This window comes from Anolis carolinensis, chromosome 4, assembly GCF_035594765.1.
Source record: "Anolis carolinensis isolate JA03-04 chromosome 4, rAnoCar3.1.pri, whole genome shotgun sequence".
Taxonomy (NCBI): Eukaryota; Metazoa; Chordata; class Lepidosauria; order Squamata; family Dactyloidae; genus Anolis; species Anolis carolinensis.
In genome coordinates, this window is record NC_085844.1 from 32,370,676 (window position 1) to 32,387,149 (window position 16,474).

At 38.9% G+C, this 16,474-nt stretch overlaps 1 protein-coding gene across 6 annotated transcripts in view; it reads right to left on the reverse strand.

Annotated features, from left to right (window-relative positions):
* slc26a7 (solute carrier family 26 member 7) overlaps window positions 1-16,474 on the reverse strand; it is a 146,055-nt gene that overhangs the window by 93,312 nt on the left and 36,269 nt on the right. For all 6 annotated transcript variants that reach the window (XM_062980195.1, XM_062980190.1, XM_062980193.1 and 3 more), the window contains one exon: window positions 14,642-14,877. In XM_062980195.1, coding sequence (XP_062836265.1) covers window positions 14,642-14,834 — 193 coding nt within the window. In that variant the 5' untranslated portion in view covers window positions 14,835-14,877. The remainder of the gene's footprint in view (window positions 1-14,641; window positions 14,878-16,474) is intronic.

Sequence of the window (16,474 nt, forward strand, 5' to 3'; positions counted from 1 at the left end):
GCAAAATACGTGCACTGCTAAATTGAAGTACTATCCTTCTTCATGGAGCGTTTTCAAATTCCATTTGGTGCACAGATTTACTAATCTCAGAAACGTTGGGCTTATTCAGAATTGATTTTTCAAACAGATTCAAGAGAAAGTCATTTTCTTCCCAAAGTCAATATCACATGAGGGAAAATGAGTGAATTATTAACAAGAAGGAACAACCTGGCCACTGGGCCTAAACCCACAAGTCAAGGTCACAATCCAGTCAAATCTAAGCCCTTCAAAAGCCCAATGATTTCAATTGGCAAGATCAGTTTAGTTATTTATAAACCACCCTTTGTTGAAGGATTTAGGCAGTGAACAATAAATGTGACCAAAACCCAGCCATGGTACCACAGAAATGCAGTTAGAAACCATAAAATACAATGGCAAAAAGAGTAAAATCACAAGAGGTCAAGCAAACAGGGAGGTTTTGAATTGGAACTTAAAAGTTTATAGGAGTTGTGGTAACCAAGGGTAGCTCTACAGCAGGAGCAAGTAAATGAGAGTCATGGGGGGGGGAGGGCACACTGTCCACCCACATGCCCTACTACTGACACCGCCATCACGCCCCCTTAATAAAAATACAAAATGTTCCTAAACACTGAGGGGGCAATTTTGCCTTTTTATTTTTTGCTTCTCTGGGCCTTTTTTTAGTCCAGGAAAAACCAAGAAGTAAATTGGGAGTCATAAAAGTGCAAAGGGGAGTTATTTCAACTCTCAAAATGGGCTCAGGGGCTACATTTTGTGCAAACCTATACAGCAAGAGTGCCATAAAAGAGTTGCCTTCCTTAGTTTTCGCATCACAAATAGGAAGAGATTCTCCTGCATATGAGCCCCCCCCCCAAACATTGTGTGCCTTCACCTTTTCTCCCAACCTAGGATAACTCAATGAATTTCATAATGGTTTCTCAGGCAAGGAATCCTCAGGGATAGTTTTTGCCAGTTCTTTTCTCTAAAATATGAGTATAGTTTAAAGCACCCTCTCTTCATTGGTGATCTCCCATCCAGTACTAACCAGAGCTGATTCTGCTTAGGATTCAAGAACAAACAGAATCTGGTTCCTTTAGGATATTCAGACTCTACACTCCACCAAACCTTACTGAGTTTTAAAAGGTAAGCACCAGCACATTCCATCCAAAAGCAAAGCAATGAAGAGAGCTGCTTCTCCAGACTAGAGCAAACTCACTGAATCAGTTCAAAGACATAATAGTGTTAGTCACTGAATCTATGGGAAATGAATAAATCAAGATTGATATATACTCTATTAACTGAATGAGTCTACTCTAATTGAAACTATCAATTGGATTTAGGCTTATTTGTTTATAATGAGAGTCAACAATGGTAGTCTTATTTTAAGACGCAAAGAAGAAAAAAATTGCAGTCATTGTAATCACTAATGAAATTTCTGTATCATAACTTATTGTGATACTTTATCTAAACTGATCCACATAAATAGTTTATTCATCATTAAATATGAAAACAACTCTGTGGACTCATCTACATTTCTTGTCAGAAATGAGACATCTAGGATATCTTAATTCAAAAAGAATATCTTCCTTTAGGGCTATGATATTCCCCATAAAGTATGAGGATTTTCCAATGAGGCTACCTCATACACTATATTTCAATAGGGCATCACATGCTGCTGTGTTTACATTCCTTGGCTGTAACACTCCTTCATCCATCTTTCTTCTTACCAGAGAAAATCCTTTAAGGAGAAAAAGATGTACCTAGTATGAGGTGTCTTCATCTCTGGCATTTCTGTATCTTTGTGGCTTTTACATCAGAGGTGCTATGGATCTATATGCTCTTACTCTTACAATCACACAAATACAATTAAAACAATACAGCATAATGATATAATAACCTTTAAAGGCAGCACATGTATATAGATCACAAGAATACATTTTGCTCGTGTTCCTTTAGGAATATTGTTGCTACCAACTGCTGTACTACATCACATGGTATGGAAAGAAAATTATGTCTGGCACCAGTATTGGACGCAAATAGCAAATGCAATGAACTATAGAGTACACCTGGGATACAAACAACAAAAATATACATATAGAAATCACAATACACCCCCAGTTGAACTCAATACAGTTCAACTCAATACAGCAGTTTCAGGTTTCATAAATTCCAGGTTATGATCCTGAGGGTCAAAATGATAAGGTTCAGGTTACTTATGGCCTCATCATATGTGCTGCCAGAATTGCCAAAGATGGTGGCAAATCCAGTGATGCCTGGCATGAGGCAATGCCCCACATCTCGCATCACCAGGCTTCCCTTCTACCTCATCCCACAGGGTGAAGTGTCCACCTCTCAGCTTCCCTCCGTTGATCCCATTGGAAGCCTCCTGTGTTGCTGCTGTGGCAGCATATACCTATTTCTCTTTAGTTTTGTGATGAGCTCTGAAGTAAGTATCTGTACATCATGGGATGAGAGCCGGTGGGCTCCGTTGCAAAACTAAAGACGAACTGGTGTTTCTGTCGAAATTCCCCCATCTGATGAGGCTGTTAGTCCTCTAGATTTAGGTTTTGAGGGTATAATAATAATAATAATAATAATAATAACAACAACAACTTTAGTTGTATCCCGCCCCCTCTCCCCGAGGAGACAATACAATACCTAGATCACAACACTCATATTTTGAGATGAAAACATTGGACCAAAGGGAAACTGCTTTAAACTTTTTTATTGTAACAGAAATAAAACCAAGGGTACAGTTGTAATGTATTTAGGAACACAAAGTTAAAAACTTGGCATTATACTAAATGCCCTTTGACAGAATCTGACCACTTTGAGTGCCCCTGGTGTCGCTTGTTTTAAACTGATTTATATAAATAATATGAATTGATTATCTCTTTATATGCTCAAATTGTGATAATGCAACTTGAGAAGATGTGATTATGCATTTTCACTGAACCATAGGTTAATTTCTAAACTACCTATACTACTTTTAAAGAGGGAGCCTATGGTTGATTAAAATATTATTGCCCCAAAGCAGCAATAGTATCTGACTCTGTGCTTAACTGATACTTAAATAGTAATACATTTCTTCTTTCCTCTTTGTTTTCTTCTAGTTTTTATTTTCATCTTCAGTTCACTTTAAAAACACATAGTCCACATATTTAATAATTTGGCAAGAGTCCGAAAACATAATTTTGTTTAATTATTAGCAGCCTCATAAATGCAGGCAATTTTTGGTGTTCAAAAATAGCCTTAAAGATTTGGACTATCAAAAACGTTACCTCTGAAGCTAGGCATGAGTAACTCTAGTTAGGGATGGTAAGAGTGCTCCATGTTTGTTTGTTTTTTTCTGCTGATAATCTTGATTAAGACAGTATGTTAAAATTATGAACTCTTCTAAAATAAAATTAAGTTTTAAGTATCTTTATAGGTTGCAAAGCTATTCAGAGGAAGTTCAATTGAAAAACGAGACTTACTTCTGAGTAATCAAACCTAGGATCACATTGTTAAGTATGTATATCCAACCATTTCAGTGGGATGTAAAGATCTCACACTCTCTTTGGGTGATGTGCAATGGGATTAGAAATCTCTTACATTGAACACAAGCATTAGTATCTCCAGACTTTAATTGACATGCTCAGACTTCTAGGGTTTCAGAAGCTGCTGGATACAATTCTCATGGAGACACATGAGCCGCTCTTCTGGTTTTTAAGGACAAGTCTGAAGCATGCACACCAGCGGCCTAAGAAAGATTGCCAAATTCTAGGGGATTTTGCCAACTCATGAAGTCTTAATTTCCTTGGCTTTCTGAGAATCCCACGAGCCAAGAAAAAGATTTAGAGCTACCTTAGGTAACAGATGGGCTTTGTCCCACCATCCATGGCTTGGATCCCTTGCTAGCTAACTTTGTTTGAAAAGCATTGATTCCTTTCATTATTCTTTCCAATTATATGTATAGCTATAGTTAAAGGCGTATTTTTACAGTTTGGAGTCAAGAGGAAAGGAGCCAGTGAAAGCTATATCATTTTTTAAAAATTGTCAGCATCATGGGAACTGAAGGATTATGGCCAATTTTTCTACCTGCTGCTTGTGGTCAAAGTCTTGGAGGAAAGGTGGTTTTGATATAAGCAGAGGAAAACTTGGAACACACAGGTTCATCATAAAACCTCTCTGTCCTCAGCCAGAACATCTGGTCAGATGGCTGTTTGGTGACTCATCAATGAATTATAAGTACAGCTGCAAACTTTAGTGAACAAACTTGTACAAGTAATTAATTAAACAAAAGTTTAAAAAAACAAAACGCATAGATCAGTCTTAAATGCTACTAATGTGAAGATACTATGAAGTTTGTGAAGGATTTCTCACTGTGCCACCTCTTGTCCCTCTCTCTGTGCCAAGTGTGATTCCCCCCCTTCCATGGAGTATCCTTCTACAGTCACTTTTTCTTGAGGTATGATAAGAAAAGTGTTCATACCATACATCAGGGGTCCCGAAACTTTTTAAACAGGGGGCCAGTTCATGGTCCCTCTGGCCGTTGGAGGGCCGGACTATAGTTTTTTAAAAAACTATGAACAAATTCCTATGCAATGCACACTGCATATCTTATTTTGAAGTAAAAAAACAAAACAGGAATAAATACAGCCTCAATGTTAATCATAATCATAATCATAATAAAAATAATAAAGACGGTTGGAAGAGACCTCTTGGGCCATTTAGTCCAATCTCCTTCTGCCTTTGTGCACCAAAAGCACTAGAAAAGCACCCCTTAATAATCAATTATTAATGAAATAATAATTAAAATACCATTATAAACAAGCAAAGTTTTGGAAGGCATGCACCAGGCGAGGGAGGAGATGGGAAAGGTGTGAGCCTTTCCCTCCTACCCCGCGCCATATGCACCTTTCTCGGTGGAGGAGGAGGGATCTGCTGCTGCAGGGGCCGGATAAATGGCTTCGATAGGCCGCATGTGGCCCCCGGGCCTTAGTTTGGGGACCCCTGCCATACATCAAGGGAACCACCACATAGGGACCGCATAGGGAAGCTGATGGAGAAACACAACCTATAAACTGTCTACAGACCCACTAAGAAAATCTAACAAATGCTATGTTCAGCAAACGACAAGAGGAATCCTCTCACCTCTGCAGGAGTTTACCGTATACCATGCAGCTGTGGACAAGTCTACATAGGGACCATCAAATGCACCATTGCCCAAACACAAATCAAGGAACATGAGAGGCACTGCAAATTAATTCAACCAGAGAAGCCAGCCATAGCAGAGCACTTGATGAACCAACCTGGACACAGCATATGATTTGAGAACACAGAAATGCTGGACCACTCTAACAACCACTATGTCAGATTACACAGAGAAACCATTGAAATCCACAAGCATGTGGATAATTTCAATCGAAAGGAGGCAACCATGAAGATGAACAAAATCTGGCTATCAGTATTTTTAAAAAAACTCTAATATCAGGACAGTAAATAAAGAACAACATTCAGAAAACAGGAGAATTCCAGACAAGAAACATTCGGGGCCAGTTAATACCTCCCAACAAAGGATTCCCTCAGGCAAGAAGTAGCTAGGCTTTGAATCTGCAAGGCCATTACATGCTAATCAAGTTGGCCATTTGCAACATTCACGGTTGCCTCGAGCAGACAAGAGTGCTTTCTTCCACCCTGGACCTTCCATAGATATATAAACCCCACTTGCCTAGTTTCCAGCAGATCTCACAACTTCTGAGGATGCCTGCCATAGATGTGGGCGAAACATCAGAAGAGAATCATTCTGAAACATGGCCATACAGCTTGGAAAACTCACAGCAACCCAGTCATCCTGGCCATGAAAGCCTTCGACAACACATAGAATATGTATCCTCTATAGCATATCTGTCGGATAAAGGTAGAACCACCACAAGATATTGCTCTCTTATCCAAATTATAGCAGGTTATGCAGAAAACATATCAAATGTCTTTAAGTGGTCCAGGAGAATCAACAGGATTACATTTCTCCCTTCTATAGTTTCCATCATATAACCAGATTAACACCAGTTTAGATAACTCATTTCATCGAAATAGAAATTTGATACAGCCATTAGTAGCAGAAATAACCTATCTGGGACTTATGCTCTGCAAATTGTTTTCTTAAAAAAGCATGGTGATTTTAAGTTACTGCAAATATAGGCCTTTATCTATATAAGGCAGGGGTCCCCAAACTAAGGCCCGGGGGCCGGATGCGGCCCATCGAAGCCATTTATCCGGCCCCCACGGCAGAAGGGCAAAAGGGGGTTGGGCTAAATGACCCAAGGGGTCTCTTCTTTTCCAATCTTTATTATTATTATTATTATTATTATTATTATTATTATTATTTTATTATGACACAGCAAACAAGATAGATATGCTGGATTTCGTATCACAAAATCACAAGTCGAACACTTCCCAAGTGTCTAGGACTGTGTGATGTATTTTCGGATTATGCATGAAGATCCCAGTAGGGTGGCCTTTTGCAGTTGGCAGATCATTGTTGTTATTATTATTATTATTATTATTATTATTATTATTATTATTATTATTAACATTGAGGCTGGGTGGTAATCTGTCAGGGGTGCTTTGCTTGTGCTTTGGTGCACAAAGGCAGAAGGGGATTGGACTAAATGGCCCAAGGGGTCTCTTCGAATCCTCATTATTATTATTATTATTATTATTATTATTATTATTATTATTGTTGTTGTTGTTATTAACATTGAGGCTGGGTGGCCATCTGTCAGGGGTGCTTTGCTTGTGCTTTTGGTGCACAAAGGCAGAAGGGGATTGGACTCAATGGCTCAAAAGGTCTCTTCCAACCTTTTTTTTTTGTTGTTGTTGTTATTATTGTTATTATTATTATTGCTCAGTGGCCAACTATAGTCCGGCCCTCCAACGGTCCGAAGGATCGTGAACTGGCCCCCTGTTTAAAAAGTTTGGGGACCCCTGATATAAGGTGTCACTTACTGTGGCTATATTTTCTCATTAGGAGATGTGAAATGAAAGTATTACTGCCATTGAATCACCTGGGTTAAATGAAAACAAGATAATTTTGCTAATATTTCTCTTTACAGAACTTTGCAACCAAATATGACCAATAATTTATTGATGTATTATTTAAAGCAGTTTTATCTCAATCTTCAATCAATCTAATAAAATCCATAAAAATAACCTTTACTCACATGGTTGCAGCCTAAATTACACACAGAAAAATGCAATGGGAAGAGAGAAAATGAAAAGTAAGCACTTGATCAACTCTACTGGTGGAAAAATTCTGCTTTCTGCTTTACTATATGGACTGATTTATGTTCCGGAGTTTGATAGACTTGAGCACATTAGAATCACAAACTTAAACCTGCTTTGTCTCTGCGCCCCACCCCTCACCCCCCAGTCAGGATGAGGCTAGTGAACTTGCCAGTGAACTTGCCATGAGGCTAGTGAACTTGCCAGGCTGCTTCCCAACTGGGTTCATTCAGTCCTTCTTTTTACCTCTCAGCTGAAAGGACAGTTAGACATGGTTTCCTAACTGGCCTCATTAATGGCCTATATGAGGTAAGTTGGGAAGCCCCTGCTCCTCCACCAGACTGGGCTGGACAATTCAGGGTCTCAGCTGACAGGGAAAGGAAAGGAAGGAGCGCATTAGATTAATACAAATCTTTGTTTTTTGTAATGCGCACCTCAAAACTGACAGATGGAGAATGAATATGAGATAGGTAAAAAAAATATTTTAGGAAAAAAGCCACTTAACAAGAACAGTAAAGACCTAACCTAAAATGTGCAATAGGACATAGGTTATACACACATGAGAACTATATCAACTCAGAGATTCAGATAGGAAGCATCAATTAAAATGGATAAGAGCAAGTCAGGTAATATGTCAATTCATCCATACAAATGATGAAATCCCCCTGCCTCCGATTCTGGTGAATTCTGCATTCAAGTCATAGCGGTTCTTCTCTAGGTTGAACCATCTATATGGACCACCACAGGATTACTTTAATAATACACTTGTCTGAGTTGATTATATAGTTAGTACACAGACCATTTTGGGGAAACAAGGGATCATTTACTTCAGTAAAACATCAAATGCCATTCTGGTATTTATAAGCTGTTCTCGAAGAGTTGGGAGGAGGGGCAGAGCAGTGGTTCTCAATCTGAGGCCCCCAGATGTTTTGGCCTACAACTCCCAGAAATCCCAGCCAGTTCACCAGCTGTTAGGATTTTTGTGAGTTGAAGGCAAAAACATCTGGGTATTCCAGATTGAGAACCACTGGGGTAGAGGCTGAAGGACAAAGAGAAAATGCTTTAAATAATCTAAAAACATAAAGTAGATGTGTAGTTATGCATCATGAGCTATTTGGGCATCAGATTGTGTATCCACTCCTCCAAAGCTTTTATAGTAGCTTTGACAAAAGCATGATACAGCAGCCCTTTTGAGTAACCCAACAGCAATCTTAGCTCACTCCATGCAAATGAACGAAGTATCTTTAAGCCTAGAAATAGAGGAGTTGATCCATCAAAGTCAACAGCTTCATGTTTTAGGGATTAAAACATGATGCATGTTTTAGGGATTAAAACTTTTTAACATCCATTAATATTGGCAACTCAAGTCCTTAAGACTCCAGAAAGTATGCTGTTGACCACATGACAACATCTTATAGCCAAAAGAGAGGGATGGTGATGACAGTGGTGGCAATCTGTGGTGAGGAGAAAAGAAGACAATTTTGATGGTAATGTTGTTTAAGATAAGAGCTAGCAAAGACAACTGCTTTGGTGTATAAAAGGATTTTAGAGGACAATCATTAGCCTGCAGGAAGGGGATTTAAATGAGGAGCACCGACTTCAAGGAGAAGCTTAAGGGCTGAATGGAAGAAAATGGAGATGAATGGGCAGTCAGTGAGAAGATTTTTTCAGGCAAGGCCATGAAATCACAAAACTGTATAATTGTAAGGAACCCCTCCACACACACACACACACCTGAAAGTGTAACAATCTAGAGCTAAAGCATTCCTTACTGGTGATGATTCAGTCTGAGTAAGAGTTCTGTAATTCCAGAAATAGCCAATTGAACTGTCAAAGATACTACCTTAGAAGGTGGTGGACTCTCTTTCACAAAAAGGTAGGAGGAAGATATTGGATAAGAAGATACATATTCAGTAAATAACCACTGGCCTTTCCATCAAAATCACCTGTTTTAGTAAAAAGCTGAAAAACTCCAGGTATGACCTTTTGGTGTCTTCATGTGTATGGGGCATAGTTTGGCCTCAAATTGCATTCAATTTCACATGCCTTTATGTATGTTTGTGTACATGTCCTCTAGGCATAATATTCAGGCTATCTTAATTCCTTTTCTCTACTTTATGGCATAGTTTTGCATTAAAATTTTGACATTACTTGGGTAAAAGAATGAACAAGAGTGGCATCCTTAAATTGAATAGCTTAGTGATATACTCTTATATAGGAATCCTATGCATCAAAAGTAACAGGAAATCAGATGTAAATTCTTTTTAGAAAAGCATTACACATTACAAGGCCATTTAGAAGCAATTAAAACATCTCAGTGGATAGAGAGGTCAGACTCAGCCAGTTAAGTCACCTCTGCAGCAACCCAGCCTGTCAGGTTAAAAATATACAGGTATGTGTCAATGGACACAGCCTCTCACAAAGAAGTTCCTTTTCACAAAACACTTTTAACATCTGTACAACCCCTTTCTCTCCTTTTCTCTGACTATCTGGGAGGCTTTGCTGTATTTTGTTTTGTTTAGCAGTACTGACATTGTGAAGATGGTAAAGAAGATCTAAACAAAGAGTCAGGATTAGGATCAGCAAACAATGGAATAAAGTTTGATATGGGGAAAAATAACACTTTGTTCCAACCTGTACTGTTGTGTAATATAACAGGTAATGGGAACTGCATATTCTTCCATAATTCCTTATTTTTGAGGAAACTTTCTAGAAGATTAAAATATTTTTGTTCTCTTATGGAAAGTCTGCCTGACTTTTCATGAATGTATAGCATTAGTTTTGAAGAAAGAGTTTTCAGAAATATGTTGAAATATTGTCTTCTTTGTAATGCAGGAACCTATCCCTATTTTTTCCATGTCATACTTGCCTCTGCTACCACATTTTCTGTTAAAGAAATGGCACCCAGTAACACATCTACTTAGTCGGCTGAGGCATAACTGCATTAGCTTGCTGTCAAAACCACAACAGGAAGATAGCCAGCCATTAAAGTGATGGGTGAGGAGTTCCTTCTGGCACTATAAGAAGTTCACGTGGGAGATGTTCACATGGGAGAAGGTACAACTGGGTTCCACTGAATATCGGTGACTTAGAATCAAAGAATAATAGAGTTGGAAGAGACCTCATGGGCCAACCAGTCCAACCCCTGCTATGCAAGAAAAGCACAATCAAAGTACCCTCGACAGATGGCCATCCAGCCTCTGTTTAAAAGCCTCCAAAAAGGAGCTTCCACCACACTCTGAGGTAGAGAGTTCCACTGCTGAACAGCTCTTACAGTCAGAAAGTTCTTCCTAATGTTCAGGTGGTATCTCTTTTCCTGTAATTAGAACCCATAATCCTGAGTCCTAGTCTCCAGGGTTGCAGAGAACGAGCCTACTCCCTCTTTCCTTGTGACATCCTTTCAGATATTTATACCTGACTATTGTGTCTCCTCTCAACCTTCTCTTCTGCAGGCTAAACAGACCCAGCTCTTTAAGCTGCTCCACAAAGGGCATGGTCTCCAGACCTTTGATGATTTTAGTTGCTCTCCTCTAAACACATTCCAGTTTGTCAATATCTCTCTTAAACTGTTTTGCCCAAAACTTCTAGGTGAGGTCTGACCAAAACAGAACACAGAGGCACCATGACTTCCCTTGATCTAGACCCTATATTCCTTTAGATGCATTCCAAAATCCCATTGGCTTTTTAAGCTGCTAAATCACATTGTAAGCTCCTGTTCAACTTATTGTGTTTTAAGACTCCAAGATCTTTTTCACATGTACTGTTGTCGAGCCAGGCGTCAACCATCCTGTATATGTGTATTTCATTTTTCCTGCCTAAGTGAAGTATACTACATTTCTTCTTGTTGAAATTCATTTTGTTAGTTTTGGCCCATCTCTCTAATTTGTTAAGGTCATTTTGAATTCTGATCCTGTCTTCTGGAGTATTAGCTATACCTCCCAGTTTGGTGTCATCAGTAAACTTGATCAGTTTGTCCTCTAAACCTTCATCCAGGTCATTGAACAGCACTGGTCCCAGAACAGAAGCCTGTGGCACTCCACTAGTCATTTCTTTCCAGGATGAAGTGGAACCATTGGTGTACACTATGGTACTATGGGTGCGAAGAATTGTAGCATGAATCCTTCCTTTGACACCCGAAATAACTTCAAATGTCCTAGCTACCTATCCACATGTAGCTTTGACTGGACACCAACCCAAATCCTGTGGCTTAGGTACCTTTGGCTGAATAATAATCCTTTTTAAAATGCCAAGAACATGACTGATGGTCAAACTAGAGATTGAGGGAAATGTTATTGCCTTGGATCAGGCTGCTTTCCCTCACACAACAGGATTTCTTCAGACATATGTACCTTAGTAATCAGACTTTCAAATTAAGTCTATGTTTAGCTTCCAATGACCAATCACAAAACAAAGCAAGCTAAATACAAGATACAAATGGGACCAAAATCATATGCTATGACAAACAGATGTCTTTCCAACGCTGAGGAGAGCACGTCCACAAAATTATGTTAAATGTATTGTGTAAGTTGATCTTCAGTTCCTGTGTTTCTAGGAGCCCAATTTATGTTGGGCAAGTTAAAGTGACATGTTTGCTTTGGCCTGAGACAATCAGCATAAACTTCTTGATGGGCAGACCAATACCTAGCCAACCTGCTCACAGAATAACATCTTAATTGAGGTATCAAAATCCATTTTAAAGGAACAAACAATTCATACAGGATCCCCATCTCTTTGCTTAGCTAGCAAGTTCAGCTAATACAAAGCTGAACATCCTTAATTCTCATATTTTCCTTTAAACACTTATCTTCCTTGAATCAGCTGCTAATTACATGCATAGAAAACATGTTTTACTTTACTTTCACTCATGCAAATTTCACTATTTTTTACCCCAGAAATCTATTCTAGATGTGATCATTCAAACTAGGAGTAGCAATTGTGCAGGTTGCATGAGGCTCTTGGGGAGTGATTAGCTTCAGTTCTTGTACCATTCTATCCACTTCTTTCAGATGAAGATGGATTCTGGGAGGCCTGTTTTGGCCAGTAAATGTTATTTTCAGGGAGCATTCCAAAACATAAAAAGAGCAGAAATGTGGCCAGAAATCTCACTTCCAGACACCACTGATGCCAACATTACAGACTGCAAAGAGTTGGAAGGTGTCCAAAAAGACACCTGTTGTTGTTATTATGTGTCTTCAAGTCCTTTTGACTTGTGGAAACTCTAAAACATTTTCTTGACAAGCATTGTTCAGAGTGCCTTTGCTTTCCTTTGAGACTTACTCAAGGTCACCCAGTCAGTTACAATGGCCAAATGATGTTTTGAACCCTGATTTCTAGAGCCAAAATCAAACAGTTAAACCACTGTACTCTCTGAAAGGAAACATGCTCTCAATGCTTTGTGAAGAGTCTTTTAACTGATTGCAACAGTTCATTCATTTCATTTGCTCATGCTTCAAATCTCACAATGAAATTTGGTAACATTTCATGAAGTTTTATTAGTGTGTTCCACTCCAGCACTATGCACAATTCTGAGCATTCTTCCCCTCTTTCAACCATCTGATACGAGAGATCTGTCTCCCCATATGAAAATGAAGGCAGTTGCACCTCTTTCATGAAGCACTACTTGACTCCAGAGCCATTATTCCATGCACAGTGCAAGATACGCACCAGTCAAGGAAACATATGTATTGGGACATGAACCGCTATCCTCAGTCCTAAAGGGTTAGGGATCAGGGATACTTGAAATTTTTACACCTGTAATTAGAGGGGAAAACTATCCCAAAACATTGCTAGAGTAATATGCCAAAAAAACAAAACAAAACAAACCCAGAGAGAAGTACTATCAAGTGTTGCTTACTTCTTAATTCAGTATTTTGTTTGGCTTCTAAAATCCCATTATTAGCAGCATTTTAATTACAATTATTGTTTCTGAGTATACCAGTGAAACAAGTTCCTTTACAGTACTACACTATTAAGGTCTCTAAAGTTAAATCATGCCAATGCAGATGTTCCTAATTACTCCACAAGCACAAATACTTATACAAACTGGTTGGTTCCAGCTGAACAATAATTCAATTAAAGGAGCACTTATAATTGTCAATGCATGAATGAAAACTAAGCCTAGCTGTTAGGGAATATTTTTATTTTAAAAAAACTCTGTAAAAGAACGCTGTCACAAAATGTTTGTTTCTCAATGAAATTTTGTTTCTCTATTAATGCATTTTTGCAAGGCACTTAACTGCAGGGTTTTCCTCAAATGTGCATCTCATCCGACTGTAGTGGACAGACTGGTTTGGGGTGCCACCCTGACTTACAGTATAGCTTTGAAAGAGAAGACAATCAAACAATGAATTGCAAAAGATAAGGATGCTACTAGTGAAATACCATCGCCATAACTATGGTCATAGTTTGTAGCAAGCAACATCTTCCATGCACTAAGAGCTTAATAGAAGCCTTTTTCATGCATCAAACTTGTATCATATTAGGTAGTTTCCGAATTCACAGAAGTTACAGTTATAACTGAGGATTACATTAATGCTTGTTTTGATCTGCAACAAATTTAATTTAATAAAGGATTAATTAAAGTACAGTACCAGTTTTTGTTTTATTCATTTTACATCTTGTACCACTGAAATCTGAAGGATTCACATGAGTTGTGACTAACAAATTCCATTCATTTCAGTTGGTCTTCTGAAGTTGGGACTAACATCAAATCTACTCCTTAGCATTTACACAGCTCTTTATAGCCTTCAAAAACAAGCACTCATCATTACATCAACCTTGTAAGGTAGATCAGGTCAAAGTGGTGTTGTACACAGTGTAGGACAAACACAGATAACAGCAGCTAGATTAATGAGGGTTTACTTCACACTTTAGTGAACCTAACAAGATTCACTTCTGTGTAAACACAGGATTGTATTATAAGTTTAGTTTCATAAAAAGAATTTGGTGGCGAAACTCCTCAACTATTATATTTACAAAAGAGCAAATAAAAAAATAAGCATCAATCCCTCTTACATACAATTTAAGGTAATTTAATATGCACACATAGCCAAGCTTGTATGTATTCTAGTGTCTGGTTACATGGTAAAATTGTCCCTCTCCTCTCTGCACTCTAACACAATCAAGACAACAACTACTCTTTTTACCCCCTGCAAGTTTTAAATTTTCTGCATGCTTTCCTGAAAGTAAGTCCTACTAAACACAATAGGGTTTACTGCCAAATAAATATCCAGACAACATAATTCAGTCCAGCATCTGCAAAGGGAGGAAATGTCAATTTCCATCAATAATCATTACAAAGAAGCAAGCAAGGAAGAAAAGGCTAGAGCAATTCAGCTTATGCAATGCAATACATCAGTGCCAATTTCCAACACAGTACCTTGTGTCACCTGTTGAACAGCCAGCATCATCCCAGAAACTGTATCGGGGACCAGGTCTGCTCTCCAGTTGTAATTTGGTGCCCACTCCAACACAGGTAGCCTCCTGACACACCACCGTTTGACGTCCTCGAAGCGAAGGGCATGGATCTTTCTCCAGATGGCATTTTTCTTTTCTCTCTTTGTCCCTGTCATGCTTTATTCCCACTCTCCCAGGTCTTTCTTCTACTGCTTTCTTCTGCAAAAGAGAAGATGAAAAGAAAGAGGGGGGGGAAACACCACTACAGAATTGCACCAAATTGTTGTGAACTTCAACTTCTTTTATCAAGGTTGTACTTTTGGATCTATGTGACAGGCACAGCTTTCTTCCTCGATTTTCTTTTCTTTGCTAGAGGCTTGCTAAGGATGTTTGCTGTCACCCATCACAATATCTACAGGCTCTTCACAGGCAGCCTCTTATTTCTCTGCCCTGGACATCAATGTGGTCCTAAGCCTTTATGTGACAGTTTATGATTCTTTCTGCAGTCATTCCTCTCCTTATATTCAGTGTAGTGCTTGTGCTTTTGGCCTGGATCCAGTATTAAAATGAGGTAGTGCTGGGCGTATGTTCGAGGTGGGATGGGCTATTCTAATACAATCAGGAAGTACACAGCTAGACCATAGTCTCCCAGCCAACTATGATATGTTTTTTAAATGGGGAGAGAGACAGAGACAGAGACAGAGAGAGAATGAGAGAGAGAGAGAGGATTTATTTTCTTTCTGTGTAAGAGGAGGGAAACAGCACAGAATTTCTCCCTAACCGGAGCATAGTGCTCTGCATTCCTGATGCTAGGAAACATGTTCTGTGACATTTGGCTAGATCTGACTGCTGTGGATCCCCTCCCTCTTTCCCCTGTAATGCGAGACTTTAATTAAAACCTTCCTTTTTGAAGTAGAAGTTTAACAATTAGGTTGCCTGCTCTTGGCACTGACTGTATCAAGTAAAAAAGAAACAGGCAGGTATTTTCAGGTAAGCTGGCAAAGGAACACACAACACATAGATGCCAAGGAAAGACATGCACAAACACCCCAATCTGGTTCCTAGAAGTAGGGTTCACCATGCAGAAGACTAAAGCAGGTAGGGAAAATGTGCTGACAGAGGAACCTTTCACATAGACAATTATAAGACTATGATTTCAATGTAAATGCTACAGTAAGCATTTAGAGAACTGCCTTCCACAAAGCTCTAGAATCTTGACAAACTGCAAACTTCAGGATTCCATAGGATGCTGTCATGACAGTAAAAGTGGAGTAAGAGTACTATTACTGTCTAGTGTGAAAGCACCTAGAGAGAGCTAAATGAGGCTGAATTTCTGTTCAGGGGAAAGCTGGCTAGTGTAAACACATACTTGTAATCATAAGAAACAGCAACATACTGAGATGGTTCTTTGTCCAGCTAATCTAGCAACTTTTATTCTGAATGGCAGTATCTTTTCAGGCTCATAGGCAGAGAGATTTCTTAACGCCTCCTATCTGGTTGTGACTGGAGGTATCAGGATTGAACCTGAGACCTACTTCTTACAAAACCGTTGCTCTCAGAATTAGTTATGGCTCTTTTGCTCTACAGTCAAAAGTGTGTGTACATCAATTATTTTTAGATATTACACACCTCATGTAGTATTCCTAGAAACTTAGTGAATTCAAGAAAAATATGGATCATGGAAACAAATATAGCATCACAGATGAGCATGCCGCTAATGCTGAAAATTCAGGGTTGTTGCTTTGTAATGCATACCCTCCAACATTTCTCAGATCAAAATTGAGTCATGTGTCCCATAAACATCAGAATGCAGTCA